This window comes from Etheostoma spectabile, chromosome 6 (genome assembly GCF_008692095.1).
Source record: "Etheostoma spectabile isolate EspeVRDwgs_2016 chromosome 6, UIUC_Espe_1.0, whole genome shotgun sequence".
NCBI lineage: Eukaryota > Metazoa > Chordata > Actinopteri > Perciformes > Percidae > Etheostoma > Etheostoma spectabile.
Window position 1 is genome coordinate 29,869,490 of NC_045738.1, and position 19,983 is coordinate 29,889,472.

The following is a 19,983-nucleotide window of genomic DNA, read 5'->3' on the forward strand; positions in this document are numbered from 1 at the left end:
GTGTGTGTGTGTGTGTGTGTGTGTGTGTGGTGTGTGTGTGTGTGTGTGTGTGTGTGTGTGTGTGTGTATGTGTATGTGTATGTGTATGTGTGTGGTGTGTGTGTGTGTGTGTGTGTGTGTGTGTGTTTTAATGCAAATTAATTCGTCATACTAATTTTTTTGTTTTCCTGTAAATCATTTCATTAACTCTGCTTTTGTGGTGAAAATATTGTAGGATTTCTTAGCTTTTACTTTAGTAAAGTATCTGTGAAATAGACAAAGTTATGAATTACCGGTACATGAGTATTATCAGCAATATTTAGTAATAAGTATCCAAAGTAGAAGTACTCAATATGCAGAATTGTCCCTTTTATGCTGCTAAATTATGTTTGTTGTAATATAGTTATGTAATACTGCTGCTTTCACATGTAACCATCATTTAAGTGTTTCCAGCTCTTTGGAAAGGAGTGGGTATCTCGATTTATAACAGCCCACCATATTTTATGGCTGATCATATGATTTGTATGTACAATCTTAATCAGCTGTAATAATTATAGCTATAGCTAATTTTAGCTGTCAGTTTGCCTATAGCGGGTTAAAAAGTGTAGCTTTCTTTTAAATGAAGTGGACTAAAAGTAGCTTGAAAGGGAAATTCTAATGTAGAGTACAAGTACCTTTAAAGTACAGTATTTGAGTAAATGCACTTAGTTACCTTCCACTTAAATAGAACAGAGCCATCACTATTAGTAACACCTGTGCATTATCTTTACCTGTCCTGTATTTACAGTTCTGCTCTTAATTTTTTAATTTCCTTGAGAAATCCTTTTTTACCCCATTGTAATGTTTTTGCTGTTTTCCCTTTTTAATGTTGATCACTTTTAAATTTGCCTGTGTATTAAATATGCTACGCAAATAGACTTGCCTTTCTGCTACACAGTATGACAAGTGTCTATGAAAAATGCATTGCCTGTGTGTGAACATGTTCTGCTTGCTCTATAGAACTGTTCATGCAGATGCAACTTCAAATGTCTTTGTTTCTTTAGATTTAGTTTTGTTTCCACTGTCCATCTTTATCCTGTAAGCCGACTCGTCATCCCAAGGGAAACCCTGAAGTTTTATCTACATTTTGACATCAAGCTTGTTTATAGTAAAGTGCTGTGTGTACAGTGCCTTGCGAAAGTATTCGGCCCCCTTGAACTTTTCAACCTTTTGACACGTCAGGCTTCAAACATAAAGATATAAAATTTTATTTTTTGTGAAGAATCACCAACAAGTGGGACACAATTGTGAAGTGGAACAAAATCTATTGGATATTTTAAACTTTTTTAGCAAATAAAAAACTGAAAAGTGGTGTGTGCAAAATTATTGGGCCCCCTTGCGTTAATACTTTGTAGAGCCACCTTTTGCTGCGATTCCAGCTGCAAGTCGCTTGGGGTATGTCTCTATCAGTTTTAGACATCGAGAGACTGAAATTCTTGCCCATTCTTCCTTGCAAAACAGCTGGAGCTCAGTGAGGTTGGATGGAGAGCGTTTGTGAACAGCAGTTTCAGTTCTTTCCACAGATTCTCGACTGGATTCAGGTCTGGACTTTGACTTGGCCATTCTAACACCTGGATACGTTTATTTGGGAACCATTCCTTTGTAGATTTTGCTGTATGTTTTGGATCATTGTCTTGTTGGAAGATAAATCTCCGTCCCAGTCTCAGGTCTTTTGCAGACTCCAACAGGTTTTCATCCAGAACGGTCCTGTATTTGGCTGCATCCATCTTCCCCTCAATTTTAACCATCTTCCCTGTCCCTGCTGAAGAAAAGCAGGCCCAAACCAGGATGCTGCCCCCACCATGTTTGACAGTGGGGATGGTGTGTTGAGGGTGATGAGCTGTGTTGCTTTTACGCCAAACATATCGTTTTGCATTGTGGCCAAAAAGTTCCATTTTGGTTTCATCTGACCAGAGACCTTCTTCCACATGTTTGGTGTGTCTCCCAGGTGGCTGGTGGCAAACTTTAGACGAGATTTTTTATGGATATCTTTGAGAAATGGCTTTCTTCTTGCCACTCTTCCATGAAGGCCAGATTTGTGCAGTGTACAACTGATTGTTGTCCTATGGACAGACTCTCCCACCTCAGCTGTAGTTCTCTGCAGTTCATCCAGAGTGATCATGGACCTCTTGGCTGCATCTCTGATCAGTCTTCTCCTGGCCTGAGCTGAAAGTTTACAGGGACGGCCAGGTCTTGGTAGATTTGCAGTGGTCTGATACTCCTTCCATTTCAAAATGATCGCTTGCACAGTGCTCCTTGGGATGTTTAAAGCTTGGGAAATCTTTTTGTATCCAAATCCGGCTTTAAACTTCTCCAACAGTATTACGAACCTGCCTGGTGTGTTCCTTGGTCTTCATGATGCTCTCTGCGCTTTCAACAGAACCCATAGGTGGATTCTATTTATCACCATCAGTCATTTAGGACAACATTGGATCATTCAGAGATCCTCGCTGAACTTCTGGAGTGAGTTTGCTGCACTGAAAGTAAAAGGGGCCGAATCATTTTGCACGCACCACTTTTCAGTTTTTTATTTGCTAAAAAAGTTTAAAATATCCAATAGATTTCGTTCCACTTCACAATTGTGTCCCACTTGTTGGTGATTCTTAACAAAAAATAAAAAATGTATATCTTTATGTTTGAAGCCTGAAATGTGTCAAAAGGTTGAAAAGTTCAAGGGGGCCGAATACTTTCGCAAGGCACTGTATGTGCGTTCGTGCTGTGTGTATGTGCGTAGAGGATTGTAGTGTTGCATCATGGTTACTCTTAAGAATGTCACACTTTGTACAGAGTTGACCACATGACTGTTGAACTTTAATCCCTTAACTGAACAAAATGATATATTCAGAACACCAAAACAAGCTGACAGACATGCAAGTCTGTGTGATTTTAGTGTTTAGAATATTTGATCTCAACATGAAAGACTAAACAAATAAAACACAAAGCCTCTGCATTTGCTGAGTTTATTGTCTTCACCAAATTGGTCCAAAGGGCTCTCATAACTGTTCAACATTGGATCACAATGAAATATTAAATTATGGACACCGTGACAAGAGTTAGACTGGAGAAGACAGCTGGAGCTCAACTGCTACACTTTGTGCAAGACATGTTATTTCAGTGCAGGACTCCACTGCTATCATCTATCATATGAAAAGGAATGACTGGTTCTAAGTTCTGTTTTACCTTGAATTTGTTTTGCTCCAAGAGAACCAAGTCCTACTAAGAAAAAGCGACATGTTAACATTATACTACTAGCCTGGATCTAAGCCTCTTGTGCTCAGCCAGAGCCTTTAGTTGTTGCAATTTAACAGGGGGGCATATTAGCACCGCTGTGCTGCTCCATGGCTGTTTCAAAGTCATTTTTTTTTTAATTCTGTAATGAATGCCTCATTGTGGCAGTGTTATGGATGGCATGGGCACAAATTTGCAGCCAAAAAATGTTAGTTCTAGAAAAGAGGTAGCAAACTAACGCCCCAATGGCACAATGTGGCCAAACTCTCCATCAGCGCCTCTGTGCTTTACCAACCCGATCACAGACAGCAACAGCACCTACCAACAGACGCACTGGTTGGAGTACCACAGGCTGCAGACTTCTGGGTCTGTCGTTTACCGTCCCTTCACAATGACTGAGATTAATATTACAAGAAATTGTTTTGGTTTTTAAATTTTTGTAATTGACAAAGCACAAAAACACCCTGACTTGTGTAGCATGAGAAATACAGTACATTTATATATATAAAAAAGCATTTGTTTTGTTTTTTTACCATCAAGAGAAGCATTTTATAAGTAATAACTGAATAACAAAAAAAGTTATGTATTTTTCAAAACGTAGAATCTATTTACAGCATCATGTGAGAGCAGAGGGAGTATGAAAGCACAAACACAGAGTGGGGGGAGGAAGTGACGAAAGACGAACAAGGGCAGTCAAAATGTTCTTCATAAAAGAGGTGTTTTATTCAAACCTACGGTCAGTTTCGAGTCTAAATGAAAAGCGTTCAAAGAGTTCTCGGTCCTTCAGGAGACCAGGAAGGAGGGGTTAGTCCAGAGCAATGATGTCATCATCGTCGTCATTGTCGGTGGGGGCGGCTGCTTCACTTGATTGGACCGTCCGCGGACGCTTGGTGGAGGTCTCGCCAGTTTCTGCGTCTGAGTGCTTCCTCTTGGTGCCGCTGGTCGCTGCTGCTGCTGCTGCAGAGCTAGACGACCCCCCTTCTTCCTCGTCAGAGTCAACAATCATGATGTCGTCATCTTGTGCTGGAGCTGAAAAGGGAGAGGACAGCGGACATGGATAAAAAAGAAGCAGATACAAATTTGGTTCCACAAAAGACAGTGAAAACTTTATGCTAAAAGGTCAGTTTAGAGCAGAGGCACGTTTCACACAGCCTGGTCGAGGCTTTTAAGCGGCCTGTGAGAAAGTTATGAAGATGGAAAAGGGGGAACAGAGTTGGTGCACCTTTAATACCTCTCTCACACCACTGACCAGGGTTAGGCCTGGGTTGTCTGATCAGGGTTCAACCCTCCTTTTGGAAATTCAGACCAAGCCAGTCTACATGGGTATATCCCTGGTCATGACAATTCAAAGATCAACTGGGTCACAACTTAGGAGCAATGCATTACAATTACCTCAAGTGCTATAAATGGGTATTTGATGAACAGCTAACTTGTCACATACTCCAGACCAAAAGAAAAACATTAAACAGGTCATTTTTTGCAGACTGATTTCTCCTCCTCTGCATATTTATTGCAGCATATGGACAAGGAGGTTCCTCTATCAATTTTTGCTTGTAAAACTCTGCTACCACTCTCGAAAAGTTGACTTGCAGAGTCAACTTTTGAGACCAGACTAGGGCTGACTAGTGAACACCTAAACACTGAAAGCAGACTGCTCCGCTCAGCTGTTGTTGAAGCTGCTTGTGAAAATCCTAGTTGTACACAGTCTATGGTGAAAACCCAGCGTTAAGCAGCCACCTTGAAATCAATGAAAGTCCGACCCTGATCCCACCCACCTCACGATCTGGGTTGCGAAGCTGAGTCGATTGAGGAGGGTTAACCCATTCAAACACAGTCGACATGGGTATTGTTGTGAAAAGGGTATAAGCTGATAGCAGACGTTGTCACAGAGCCATAACAGCAACAACATCACACACTTTCTGTTTATCTTTAATATTGGTATTTATATTATTTTATTACAAGTACTTACTTTTCAATATTTATGGTCTCAGGTTAATATAATTTAAATTATGCTACCGACTCTTGCTTCTTTGCTCTAATTACACATTCAACTTAATTTTTAACGTCACTTACACCGCAATATTGTTTCTCTTATCATGGCAACCGCACTTTAAAATTCCTTTTGTTTGACGGCATTTTACTTACTCAGTCTACCATATTTTCATTGTCTATTTCTTGCCTTGTATTTCTTTCGTGCTTACTTGTTTGTGTGTTTTTTTTTTTTTTTTTTTTTTGCTGTTGCTGCTATGCTGCTACTTGTAACGACAGAATTTCCCCGTCGTGGGATAAATAAAGTATAATCTAATCTAATCTAAACAGACGCCTGTATGTAAGGGACAGCCAGTCAGCCCACAGGCAGGTAGAAAAGTGACAAAGCAGCGTTCCAACTACAACTAGCCAGTTATCAATAACTTACATAAACATAGCGTGCATAGTCCCCCTTCTACGTCACTTGCTCTCTTCCTCTCTCAGACACTAACACATACACTTGCATCTCTGTAAATTGCGCTACTGACAATTGTGCTACTATGATGCATAAAGTTGGTGGTTAGTAGATCAGGTTGGGTAAGGGTGGTTGATTAACGCTGCGGATCGGCTCACACATGCACTAGACGCCTTTCGCCTCTCTTGCACGCTGAATGCCATGTGAAATCACCCACTGGGGCGGCATTATGTTGCCTTTGCTTTCTTCTGAGTGAGTAATGATGATGGCAGACATCAACTGTGGCGCTATTGTGCAATCTGTGTGAAAGGGGCTGAAGATTCACAGCCCCTAGGTGAGCTGACGAAGGTAAAAACCCTAAAGAGGGGTGGGGGGGTGCGTTCTGTGAAAAACTGATTGAGGCCACGTTCTGCAAGGTAAATTTACTTTTTTGTCCAAGGTGTGGCTTTGAAAAGAGCGATAGAACTAACTAACTAACTATATATATATATATATATATATATATATATATATATAGACAACACTGTCTCTAACAGCACCTGTTTACTGATTCCACTTATTATTTATTCATCATTCTCATAGTCTTTTTCAGAGCTGTTCATACTGTAATATAATACTATTTATTCCATCATTCTTTGCACTATGCTCCACAATCCAAATATCATAATTTACTCCTGCATACTTCGCACTCTTCACTGCACTATTGCATCAACCTGTCTATATTGTTTATATTTGTTCAGAGTGGGTATATATTAATGTGCATATATTGTTTGTTTTGTATGTGTAAGGGCATCGTGAGCAATGAGGATCCAAAGAAAAATTCCTCGTATGTGTCCTCATACCTGGCAAATAAAGCTGATTCTGATATTATAGCGTAGTTTGTCACCCCCATGAGGAATGCTAAGTAATGACAACAACACTGTCGGCGTGTCCACATGATACAGCGTTCTGAACAGAGTTGCAGTAATAGCTCTTTCAAACCGACAGCTCTACACCTGCACCACTTCTTAGCAAACCAAGGCTACAGCCGCAGCATTTAAAACTGCACCAACTACAGGCGACACTTTTAGACACTTGACTTTCTAAGTTTGTGACTCAAACACACATTGGCAGTGCATAGGAAAAAAAGGCAGCTTCTCCCTCGTTTGAATGAGACCAGTCTGCCGTAGTGGGGGGGCTGCGTTGGCCAATCACATAGCTGCAAGAGAACATTCCTGGTGGATTATTTTGTAACATGTATTTCTACTGCTTACCTCATGACTATCACAATAAAAGATCAAATATCACCACAGTAACTTTCCAGAGTTGTAAATCCTATCTTATTATAGTTTTACTAACCACTGTGATGTGTCTTGGTGTCTGATAAGCCTTCAGACTCACAGATCTGACTCTGAAATCACTCCAAAAAAAGGCGGCCAGTAAAGACACACAGTGGAGCACTAATACAATATAGCACATACACGCCTGCTCAGTGTATATTACAAAGAGACAGGACCACACAAAAGCAGCACTGTGATTTGAACTAAGAAAAGCATGTCACTCCGGCTGACCTTTAGAAGAGGTGGATGGCTGGGCGGAGTCCTTGTTGCCATTGGTGATGCTGTTAACATCTTCTTGGTTAGTCTGAGGGGGCGGAGCTTTGTCTGGGGCTTCACCTACTACCTCAAACTCCACATCCCGCTCTAGTTCCTCACTGTCCACACACCCACACAGACACACAATAAAACAAAACATGATGAATCAAAAAATTGGCACATGCATGCATGCATGCATTTCATTTCTACATTCATATGCACAGAGGTGCTTACGTATGCAGGACATTGACGAGGAGTGTGTAATCCTGGAGGAAGTCATCAACTTGGAGACGGCTGCCGTTACGGATCCCAAAATCAGCAAGAAATTTGCTGTTAGCTGTGAAGGGACAGGCAGGACCAAATACATTAATACTCAGCAAAGGCCAAATGTTTTAGACTGTAAACCACAACACATTTCATTGTATATGCATTTGCGTAACTTTTTTTAATGATTTGAACAAGCCCTAACTCTAAATAATACTGTATATAGAATTTTTGCATTGTTTTGTCAATCTGAATACCCTCTGCATATTATTCTCGCTGCTGATTTTCTCATCCATTCTGCAAGTGCTATGACAAAATGTTCCAATCTATATACTTTTTAATTACAACCCCGTACAACAGATATGCTACTTCTAAATGCTTTTATAAATCTTCTGTCTGGATAGATGGTTAGCTGAAGACAAATTGACAAATGTTGCCACAGCGCCCTCTTCTGTCTGAATGAAGAATCACTGTGTATGATGCACGGTTTTCTATTTTCCCCTTCCTCCTTACTTTCTGTCTCTCCTTCCTCTGAGGAGATAAGGATAGTCCCTTTTCCATCCTCTATCTGAACATCTGGAGCCACCATGCCAAACCTCTCCTTCAGGATCTAATCAAAACATACAAAAACAACAAGTCAACAAGTAAGTAAGGTAAGAGTAATCATTTAACCCCCACATGACACTATTTCCAGTCGAGTTGAACTCAGGAGAAATAAACGGGCTTATCTCAGGCTGCTCCAGCTAGGATCTGGAACAATATTTTGATATAAGTGAATAGGTGCTGTCCAATTAGGACAGGTTCAATCAGATCACTGGTGTTCAAGATTTATATGAATGACATCACTGTCATTGAGGCAGGTAGGTGTATGTGCAAAAACAAGCTTATCATATTACCCGGTCCTGTAGAGAGAGAACCATGGTTTTGTGGACGTTGAGTTTAACAGTGACTTCGGGTTTGCTGGCGCAGACGTAGCAGTTGACGCTGGGTGGATCCAGTACACATGGGACCAGCAGCTTCTTCCTAAGGTTGGGACACTTGTTCAGGAAGATCTGGAGAAGAGGCAAACAAAAACCAAGATGAAGTGTGGCGAAACAACAGCGCTGACAGAAACTCTGAACACAGTTTCTCAAGAGGTGAGGTTTTGAGTTAGGGGTGCTCAATACTAAATTGATCAAAATGCAATGTCAATGATCGAAATCAAACGCAGGGTCGAAAATCCTCCTGCTTCCTCAAATTAACTGGTATGACAACATTTTGCCTTCCCCATGAAGATTATTTTTTGGGGGGTTTATGGCCTTTAATTGATAGAATAGCTTGAGTTATGTAAACAAACAATGAATGGTAAAACGTGTTGTTAAGTGTAGGCTCCGACAATGGTGCATTTAACTCTTGGATTTGGAAAATAATGATAACCGGATTTTGGTTTAAAGCATGTATGCAAAAATATTAACACGCCCCCATTCAGAGGTTTAATTTATTCCAAACTGAATAACAATACCTCAAAAGAAACAACATGGGGGCCATTCTTTGTCAGCAAACAACACGACAGTTACCAGTCCTAAATATTGGCACTCTTTACCCTGTCTTAAATAATTAATTATTTGTATTACTATTTCTCGCTCAAAAAAGGGGTTAACTGGTGGCTGCACTCTTTACAGTGTTTGTTAATGGACCTTTACATTCAAGGAACAGTTACCACGGTTGCACAGAAACACTACACAGTGTCAAAGTGTTTAAGATTAAAAGTAAAAATGATTTAAGCATGGGCAAATATCCAGGTCCTGACAACTGCCTGGATGAATTTAACCAGTCATGGAAACTTTGTACTAACCGTGCGACAGGATTCTAGTTCCCCAGACAGGATCTTCAACCCCTCCAGAACAATGAGTCCAGCAATGACAGCGTTGGTTGTAGCAATAGCTGGGATGATGTTACCCGCCATGGCTGAAACAAACAAATCAACACAGTCCAATTCAAAACTCTTAGTTAGGGACATTATGCATGTGCACTATAACCATATAATGGAATTAAGATATCCATAACTAATTTACATCATGTATATTGAGTCCAATTAAAAACAACATTGCAGAACTTTTTTTTACCTTAAAATAACAGCTTCAAAATCCTTTTGATGCTACTTTGACTTGTAATAATACTCTATCACTTCCAATACAAACCCTGAATGCCTGTCCTCATGACTTTGGTGAGCAGGTACAAACTCCCAGGAGAAGTGCACACCCTCTGGAGTCACTACCACTAATTTTGGTGAAACTGGATCATTTTTGCATATTACCGGAGCGAGCGGGCAACAGGACCCGGTTCAGCAGACGACACGTGATAGAAGAGGCTAAAGAAAGCGAAGAGAGGACACGGAGAAAGCTAAGAAGAGAGAGTGGCGGAGCTGCTGCCAAAAAACTCTGACAGGCTTTTAGTCGGTGGCGAGAGACAGACAGCAAGCTGGCCATCTTGCTATTGGATTGGTAAATAATAACAGCCGGCCTCTCTGTCTTGACAACTTGATGCTTGGCTGTTCTAATGATAAGCAATGTAATCATACCAAATGCACTTGTACACCAGTCTATATTTTCGACCGCCAATAAGTCAATTATACTCTCAAATTGTAGGCACGCCAAATTGCAAAAAAATATGAATGTTACGCAATGTTGCTTCAGAGGAACAGCACACAGCAAATTCTACATTATAGTTTTCAGTGTAACCGATTCACTGTTGAGACGTAACACAGCCAACTTACACTTTACATCAAAGCGACTCTTCATGTTCATGCTAAAGATGTGCATACGTAGGTTGGCTGCTGCAGTAACAAAGTCCATGGCTGGAGGGTCATCCTGAGAACAAGAGGAGGCGTTGAAGGCACTAAACTCACACAAGCCATTAAAACCATAATGCATGCGTCAGTGCGCTCTAGCAAGAAACCCAAAATGGTAAAAAAACAAAAACAAAAAAACACTCATTTAAAGATTTTTAAATCTATCTTTTAAACCCTTTGTTTTTTAAATTAAAAGACCTGTATGCATCTCTCAGTGTTCTCTAGAAGAGCTGTTTATCTTTCTGAGATTTTTACGGACGGTGTGCAGACTTTCCCTCTATAACTTTGTGCTAGTGGTTTTTACCTTGTCCCACACCAGCTCAGCTCCTTCTCCCTTCTCCTGCAGCTGTGAGCGGAGAGTCTCCACGCTGTGCTGGAACAGCTGGCAGAGAGCCCAAACACCCAGAACCTGCTGGTCCTTCAAGCCTGAACCCACAGACTCCTCTTGAGGATATGCTGGGAGACACAAACCAGTATGGATGAACATTAAGACAAACACCTAAGACAGCCAAGAGATAGGCATACAGGCCTATGCCTACAAACACTCAATAATACGACAGGGGTTACAATAGTAGGGGAGGTAGTCTCGGCAAGCCATGCCGTGAGTGACCACGAGCAGTACAGTTGTGCAACAGCAGTTTGCATCAGCAGTTTCTTAACACAGCTCTAAAACCTGCTATTTTTCATGTGATGCTATTTCTCTGCAAACAAGCAACAAGCCTCCAAACTTAATTTAACCAAAAGCTAAAGTTGTCCCCGACATAAATACTTAGACATACCGCTGTTCTCTAGCTGCTGCCAGTCCAGAGGTAAAGGAGCTTTCCTCTTCTTCCACAACTTGTCCATGGTCAGCAGGTACATGATGTCATCTTTGAAAAGCTGGGGGAGAATAGCCAATCAGAACCAAGCTTGTTTCTGGATGTCTTTAGTGATTATATGCTAACACAGTACTGATTAAATCACTCACATTGCGGTGTGTTAAAATTTAAAGAAGCATTAGGATAAAACGTAAAGCACATTTTAAGAGAACCCTTGAAACCCGGACAGAAAAACCCAATTATACCAACACAAAAACTTTAACAACACACTCTTAAGTTTGATTTCCATCTGCATGTTTCTACCATGGATTAGTGTAAAACAAGATTTTTGCCTCCTAAATGAGTTATCCCATTTATGTTTAGTTTATCTAAATCCTTCAAACTAGTATTCATGTTGTACTAGACAACGCGTTTTGTCTCCTGCAAGACACCAATTAAACAAATAGGAAAAGTGCAAAATTCTAAGAACATATATAAAATGGAAACTTTCCAGGAAAATTAATATAGAAATAAATACAATACTTTTTTTCTATTTTGACATTTTTTTAAATCATTAAAACATTCACATAAAGCTGTGCCATATTAAAAAAAGAAAATATCACAATATTTTTTTACCAAATACATTGATGTTGATAATACCTCAATATTTTTTTTTGTTGGATTATGTTTTTGGGGAATTTCAGCCATCATGATGACAGGAGAGCTGAAGATATAAAAGGGGGAATGACATGCAGCAAAGGGCCGCAGGTCGGAGCCGAACCCGGGCCCGCTGTGTCCAGGAGTAAACCATGATAGATAGATAGATAGATAGATACACACATACAATTAGTGCCTTGCGAAAGTACTTGGCCCCCTTGAAATTTTTTACCTTTTTCCACATTTCAGGCTTCAAACATAAAGACAAATAAAAAAAAATTGAAAAACTGGGCGTGCTAAATGATTCAGCCCCTTTACTTTCAGTGCAGCAAACTCTCTCCAGAAGTTCAGCGAGGATCTCTGAATGATCCAATGTTGTCCTAAATGACTAATGATAATAAGTAGAATCCACCTGTGTGTAATCAAGTCTTTGTATAAATGTACCTGCTCTGTGATAGTCTCAGAGGTCCGTTTAAAGCTCAGATAGCATCATGAAGAACAAGGAACACACCAGGCAGGTCCGAGATACTGTTGTGGAGAAGTTTAAAGCCGGATTTGGATACAAAATGATTTCCCAAGCTTTAAACATCCCACTGTATCAGACCACTGCAAATCTATGAAGACCCGGCCGTCCTTCAAAACTTTCAGCTCATACGAGGAAAAGACTGATCAGAGATGCAGCCAAGAGGTCCATGATCACTCTGGATGAACTGCAGAGAACTACAGCTGAGGTGGGAGAGTCTGTCCATAGGACAACAATCAGTCGTACACTGCACAAATCTGGCCTTCATGGAAGAGTGGCAAGAAGAAAGCCATTTCTAGAAAACGCATTAAAAAAAAGTCTTGTTGCCACCAGCCACCTGGGAGACACACCAAACATGTGGAAGAAGGTGCTCTGGTCAGATGAAACCAAAATCAAACTTTTTGGCCACAATGCAAAACGATATGTTTGGCGTAAAAGCAACACAGCTCATCACCCTCAACACACCATCCCCACTGTCAAACATGGTGGTGGCAGCATCATGGTTTGGGCCTGCTTTTCTTCAGCAGGGACAGGGAAGATGGTTCAAATTGAGGGGAAGATGGATGCAGCCAAATACAGGACCATTCTGGGTGAAAACCTGATGGAGTCTGCAAAAGACCTGAGACTGGGACGGAGATTTGTCTTCCAACAAGTAAATGATCCAAAACATAAAGCATAATCTACAATGGAATAGTTCACAAATAAACGTATCCAGGTGTTAGAATGGCCAAGTCAAAGTCCAGACCTGAATCCAATCGAGAATCTGTGGAACGAACTGAAAACTGCTGTTCACAAACGCTCTCCATCCAACCTCACTGAGCTCCAGCTGTTTTGCAAGGAGCAATGGACAAAAGTTTCTGTCTCTAGATGTGCAAATCTGATAGACATACCCCAAGCGACTTACAGCTGGAATCGGGGGCTTAATAATTTTGCACGCCCATTTTTTCAGTTTTCAATTTGTTGAAGTTTGAAATATCCAATTCATTTTGTTCCACTTCATGATTGTGTCCCACTTGTTGATTCTTCACAAAAAAATTATTGTTTTATATATTTATGTTTGAAGCCTGAAATGTGGCAAAAGGTCAAAGTTCAAGGGGGCTGAATACTTTTGCAAGGCACTGTTTATGGTCGCCCGCTCAACCAACTGAGCTCTCCGGGCGCACATTGCCACGATATTTTAGAGAGAATTTACACAATGAGATTTTCGATAAATAATCATCAACAATGTGGATATAATTACAAAAGTGGGTGAAAGCAAATAATAGAACAGTCTAGTAAAGTCACAAAATGACATTATTTTACTGTAATGCAGCCTTAAAACTCAGGAAAAGACAACATGTGTCATTATACGATATCCAAAATTTAAGATGATAACTAGTCTCATATACCGGTGCAATATAATATTGATATATTGCCAAGCTTTATGTGCACATTAGACAATATCTAATCCTACATGTTCCAATTAGTACAGACGCTCGTACAAGAGCGTCCAAGCACACTTGTTATTTAAAAAGAAAGTTGGGGTATGCAACACACTTACATGGTCTGCATTTGAATTTCTGAAACCATGGTACGAGTTTGTCTGACTGGTACCTTGTTGAAGAGTTTGACAGGGTCGTATCCCGTGGAGCGAGCCCATTCCTTGGTGGAGACTCGCTTGATGTCGCCATCCTTTTCTGAGGCTGTGGCGCGAGCTGCCGTGTCTTCTGGATTCCCTGTTTAGACAACACACACTTACATTTTACAACTGCTTCCCCAAACCGCCAGATCAAATATAAGAACAATAGAAATAGAACTCATTAGGGTGTGACGAGACACTCAGTTCACGAGACGAGACTGGGTTCACGAGAACAAGACTAACAAAAGGAAACGTGAATGCTGAAATATCACTGGAAAAATAGTCTTTTATTCAATCAAGTCACAAAATGAAAAATTAGCGCAGTAAAAAGGTTTTGCCACAAACTCAAATGACTTTACTCCTGTATAACTAACCTCTTCAGACCTAATAACTGCAGCGCCCCTCTATCCTCCCAAACCCATCCCTACAACCTATAAATCTAAAAGTTTATCTATTCATTACACTGCACTGTAACTTGTATTCTTGGGTTTTATTTTCATTTCCGTTTTTAATTGCTCTTTAATGTTTTATGTAAAGCACTTACAATTACCTTGTTGCTAAAAGGTGCTATAGTAATAAAGCCCTCTTGGCTTGCAACCTCAGCCTGTCAGTCTGTCACCAGGGCATATGAATGATTTTGTCTTGTACCCGTCAGTCACTCTCCAGGGCAACAGAGAACCCCTGTCTGTCTCAGAAGTGTAACATTAACTGCATGGCAATCTCGCTGTTATATTGCAGCAAACGCCGTCTGCGTGAACTTTGGAAAACTAAGTTGTGTCTGCTTACCCAGCATTCCCACTGAGACTTTAACAAACTGCAGAGGCCCTTTCGTTCAGTCTGCACAGCACCTCTACGTGCGTGCGTGTGTGTCTGTGTGTCAGAGCTGTGCCCCGCTCTCTGTGAAACATGCAGAGAGGACAGAGAAGCTTGAGCTTACGCGCTTTGAGGTACCAAGATTTGGCACCAATTGATTTAATGTGAATTGTTCCTTGATAGTACCGACATAATTTTGCACTTGTGTACCGATATCGCGAGACAACTTTTAACCTTGATGAGAAAAATGAATTTTATTGTGGGACAAGATCTCGTCACACCTCTATAACTCATTAGATATTTCTAAACGATTACAATGCCACGCTCTCACTCACATGAAGCCTCTGGGTCAGCTGTGTCAGGTGAAACCTCTTGGTCTGCATCCTCTTCTCCAAATAGCTGGCTATAGTAGCAATAGACAAACAATGCAAGATGACCAATAGGACACAGCATGCTGTTCTCTTTTGTTCAGCGCCACATAGGGCCAGTCTAGTGAAGGTTTATTGTGCAGTGAGCCATGTATTTGAATTGTTGTCAGCTTTAATGATTCTCGTACTTAGTTATGATGAGCCTTACTTGAAGAGATACTTGGCCCAGACAATGCAGTGAATGGGCTCAGACGGTGTGTTTCTGATGGTGCATCCTGGGAAGGTCTTCTGGGTGGGCTTAGGTTGGCATTCGTAGCACTCCGTCATCCCCTGTGGACAAGGGAACAAGGAGAGAAGGGAAAGGTAGGGAAAAAAAGAAGGACGACAGAGACACATTGAAAGATGCTATAGTCCGAGCCCATCAACATTTTACTCAATAGGAAATCTATGCAATGGATGTTGTGATGGATAAACACTAACATACTGATGTGCATGTTCTACCTTCTTGATGACTGTGACTTGTCCCAGGTATCCAGCAGTGCCACTCTCTATCAAAGGGATGTCTGCTGCCAAGCACATCCTGTTCACATGGTTACGGGCCGCTACAGAGAGACAGAAAGGGTTTTATTGTCCTCAACATTTGAATGCGTTGGCAGTTAGGAGTAACACAGTGTGTCTGAGTAGTAAGGTCCCGTGAGAATACCTCTGTTGTCCAGAGCATTCATGACTAGCATGAAGTTTCTGAAGAACTCCACGTTGTAGTCAGGGCTGTTGGGAGGTGACACAAGTTCCAAATCAAAAAGGACAACCCATCAACCAAGCACAATAATATAGCAGCAAAAACATGACTGACCCTACTGACAAAGTCTGCAACACTTTAATTAATTTAATGAAACGGACTGACTGAACTCACTTCATGATGCTGTCATGGTAGGCAGTGATATTTGCAGTGGGACAAAACTGCAAGGCGCTCTCCTTGGCCACCTGCAAAACAACAGGAACGAAGCAACCTACTGAGCCAGAACATGTACAACAGCACACACCAAAAACCATTTAATCTACGGTGTGGTGTACCAGAAATAGGGCTGCAAAATGTCTTCTTTTTTTTTTATTAGCGTTAGCCCAATATCAACGGCCGTATGTAAGGCTGTGACATATCGCAAAAGACGCTCCGAGATTTTTTGTGTTTGTTGAAAGAAAATATCAATAGAAATCACACTTTAAATATAACTGTCATTTTTTTTAGTAATGCCTTTTTTATTCAATTATTTTTTGAATGTGCTCAATAAAAGAATGTTGGAAACGATTTCCTTTCATTTGTTTTAAATTCAACAAGCCATTTGTCGTATTTTAGCAGAATTCTGAAAGTGAGTAATGTCGTTATCGCAATATTCAACGTTATTGCATATATTCCTCATATTGCAGCGCGTTCAACATACAACACATTGTTAGTTCAAACAAGATTAACAACACTACAGCGGCAAAAGGCTGATTCCCTGATATTTACATACCTGTGCTTTAGACTTGCCAACATGCTTCTTCTGGAAAAGGAACTGGCGGTTCAGGTTGCTGACATCAATTGTGTCCAAGTCAATCTGTCGAAATTAATAGGGTTCTAATGTCAATCCTTTTTACATGTAATGGGACATGGCAGCAGTTTATTACAATCAACTTGTTGCACAAGTACACACTGTGACCCCTTTTAACAAAGCAATTTGTTTATATTGAAATTTGGATAAAATTATCTGCCTGTACACATGACAAAATGTAACAAATCCACTATATAATAAAAAGGTATTCTCCATATCTTTAAAAAAAAAAAAATACTGATGGATCTCTGCAAATGTTACTGTGTTAATATGCTACCCTTTACTGTGAAGACACCATTGAATTATATATTCATCTTACAGTTTCAGAGGGTTCATTTCAAAAGTCAGTCTCATTGCTTTTGTTACGAATAAGAACAGTAAAAACAACAGGAGTTAAGATCACAAACGTAAAACCTTGATTCAAACAGTCAACAGTAACATCACTGACAAGGTAGTAGGAATAATCATCTTGTGATTTTCATCTTTAGACCTCTACTGTTTACTGTACTGCTTTCAGACTTCCGCAGAGCTCTTCTTTCATTTGACTACAGTACACAATCAAACGTGAAGTTATGCTGGTTGTGTATTTGTTTGACAATGAATGTGTCTTGTTCTGTTGAAATGACACAGAATGTAATTAACAGACACAAATATCAAAAATTTGCAGCACGACATAAGCTGTCGCACCAAACAATCGGGGTGTCCAAGTGTCTGGTATTTAGCCGCTAACCCGCCAGCCGCATAACGTTAGCTGGCCACAACATTTCAAAGTTGTCCGGCTAACTTGCCATTAGCAGTGTTAATGGCGCCAAATGCTACAGCTACAACTGCTACGGCAGTGTTCGTATTTGTACAACTTCATAGCCGTGCCTGTCCACTAGAATATGCACTTGGGGGCGGAGGGGATAACAAGAAACCACCACGAGCCCTCGTAAGTTTTACATATTTAAATGCCATGTCCGTGGAGTTAGCCGGAGACCGCATACCTGCAGGCGCAGTCTGTCCAGCACAAAGACCTAGCATGATAGCAAGCAAGCTAACAGACACACACAAACAAACACAGCTATGTATGACGGACCACTTCGATGTTCTTGAAGCCGGTGAGGACGAGGTTCTTCAGCAGCTCGCAGCCGATCCCCCCCGCTCCTACCACCAGCACCTTGCAGGTGGAAAGGGAGTCAGCCAGTTCTTTTCGGAGGGAACCCACCAGTTGGACCATGTTGATCGGCTAGAGACAGAAACAGAGCGTGCAGCACCGAGAGGCTAGCGGCTAGCTTCTTCATCTACAGAACAATTAAGGTCTCGCCTACTTCCGGGTTAGTCATCTTCTTCTGTATGAATCTCAGGCGCTTGTTTGTCATGCTGGCGCCGTTAGCGCCCTCTTCTTGAAGGTTGTCAACTCAACGTTGATGTGCGTTTGGTTAGAACTGGAATTATTACAGGAATCCATAATCAGCATACCTTATAGTTAGAGTAAGGCTGGAATGAAATGTACGGAAACGTAATAATTCACTTTGGAAAAGTTGCCTTAGATAATTAGCTATCAATTCAGAAATTCTTAGATAAGTGTCATAAAAAAACTGATCTGCTTTTGTGAATTACTGAAATAATTGTTATCAGAAATTCTGAACAACTAAATAAAAAGAAATCTGCTAAATTACGAGATACCAAAATTAAAATTCGGTGAGAGCTATGGTCAGTTCTAGATAGATAGATAGATAGATAGATAGATAGATAGATAGAGAGATAGATAGATAGATAGATGATAGATAGAGAGATAGAGAGATAGATAGAGAGATAGATAGATAGATAGATAGATAGATAGATAGATAGATAGATTCCCTTGAAAGGAGAGGTTGGAGGCAAAAAACACCAAACACCAAGATAGAGATTTTTGAGTAAATGCCCTTAGTAAATGCACTTTTTCAGGGTGAACACAAAAAATGCTTGGAATTAACGTGTATAAATAATAATAATAATAATAATAATAATAATAATAATAATAATAATAATAATAAAATAACAATAATACTGTTTGAAATTGGGACAGCGCATCTACGCGCTCTCACGTTTTGCACCCTATTTACTTCATATCAGGGCCACGTGGGGGCTCCGGGTGGGGAGGGGTGTGTCCGCGTGGGTGTACTCCGAGAGTGCTTCGGTTTCCTCCCACACGCCAAATCAACTGTGAAAGTTTAAATGAAATAAAGTTCAAACAAAATCAACAACTTCAGCTCAAGTTCTGTTCTTGTATTTCCTGCATCTGTAAAACGCCGAGTAGGCTACGATTTCAATGATGGAAAAGAAATGGACCGGAACCAGCGTAGCAGAACGGTGAGAGCGGCAGCTGTGGTGTACCACTGCCATGGTAACGTATAAGCTTTAGTATAAGGTAGTCTACATCGTCTATATCGTCTATATCGTCTACATCGTCTATATCGTTCACGTTGCACTGGGAGTGCTCCGATGCTGCAGGGAATTCTGAATGAATGAATGAATTTTCCGTTTCCTTCTGCTTTCGTTGCGTTGGAATTTAAAATGTGGCTAATTTCTGAGGACTATGGTTACCTGGTCCTCGGAGCTCTGCAGGGTAAATTCAGTGCAAGACTATCTGTCACATCGGAGTTATACTAGGCTACGACACACGCACGCACGCACACACACGGACATACACACACACACAGACAGACATACAACACACACACAACACACACACACACACACACACACACACACACACACACACACAGACAGACAGACAGACAGACAGACTATTGCAGTGGCTCTGTGCGGAGTTTAGCACCGCCCATGACGATTGTGATTGACATGATTGTATCACTGACAGACATGACAGACTGACAAAGATCATAGACTTTGTCAATCATTTCCAAATACGTGTGACTGGATCAATAGGGCAACGGGTAAACAAACGTTACACGTTCTATTTGTCCCTGTGCCCGCCTGCGTGTGTTTGCGTGGGCCGGTGACTGTTTCATTAATCATCCTTATTGTAAAGCCGGTGTTTCAGAGTATAGTTACTATTACAGTTGGCCAGGTAATAACGTTTCCAGTCTGTGTGAACTCACGGTTTCTGCCCGGACCGCCTCTCCCTCCGCCTCCAGCAGCACACACCACACACACACACACACACACACACACACACACACACACACACACACACACACACACCACACACACACACACACACACACACACACCGAGACAAAGCTCCGTCCAACACCACAGCTATTTGAAAGAAAC

At 40.9% G+C, this 19,983-nt stretch overlaps 1 protein-coding gene and 1 long non-coding RNA gene across 2 annotated transcripts in view; both read right to left on the minus strand.

Annotated features, from left to right (window-relative positions):
• The window catches only part of LOC116691164 (uncharacterized), a 631,246-nt gene that overhangs the window by 450,735 nt on the left and 160,528 nt on the right, over window positions 1-19,983 (minus strand). The window lies entirely within an intron of this gene.
• LOC116691149 (SUMO-activating enzyme subunit 2) lies at window positions 2,963-18,074 on the minus strand. The gene is made up of 17 exons (XM_032518523.1): window positions 17,801-18,074; window positions 16,645-16,728; window positions 16,047-16,117; window positions 15,837-15,901; window positions 15,635-15,735; window positions 15,342-15,463; window positions 15,101-15,168; window positions 13,928-14,049; window positions 11,137-11,236; window positions 10,662-10,813; window positions 10,283-10,376; window positions 9,362-9,474; window positions 8,424-8,579; window positions 8,041-8,137; window positions 7,498-7,600; window positions 7,240-7,382; window positions 2,963-4,275 (listed from the first exon to the last, which is right to left on the minus strand). The coding sequence occupies exons 1-17, from the start codon at window positions 17,939-17,941 to the stop codon at window positions 4,052-4,054; spliced, it is 1,956 nt and encodes a 651-aa protein (XP_032374414.1). The 5' UTR covers window positions 17,942-18,074; the 3' UTR covers window positions 2,963-4,051.

Bases quoted from the DNA above. Each gene is read 5' to 3' on its own strand.
- LOC116691149 (XM_032518523.1), bottom strand. From the start codon at position 17,941: ATGGTCCAACTGGTGGGTTCCCTCCGAAAAGAACTGGCTGACTCCCTT. The intron at 16,118-16,644 runs GTATGTAAATAT...GTTGTTTTGCAG, and splicing joins TTGGCAAGTCTAAAGCACAG to GTGGCCAAGGAGAGCGCCTT. The intron at 15,464-15,634 runs GTAGAACATGCA...CCTTGTCCACAG, and splicing joins AAGTCACAGTCATCAAGAAG to GGGATGACGGAGTGCTACGA.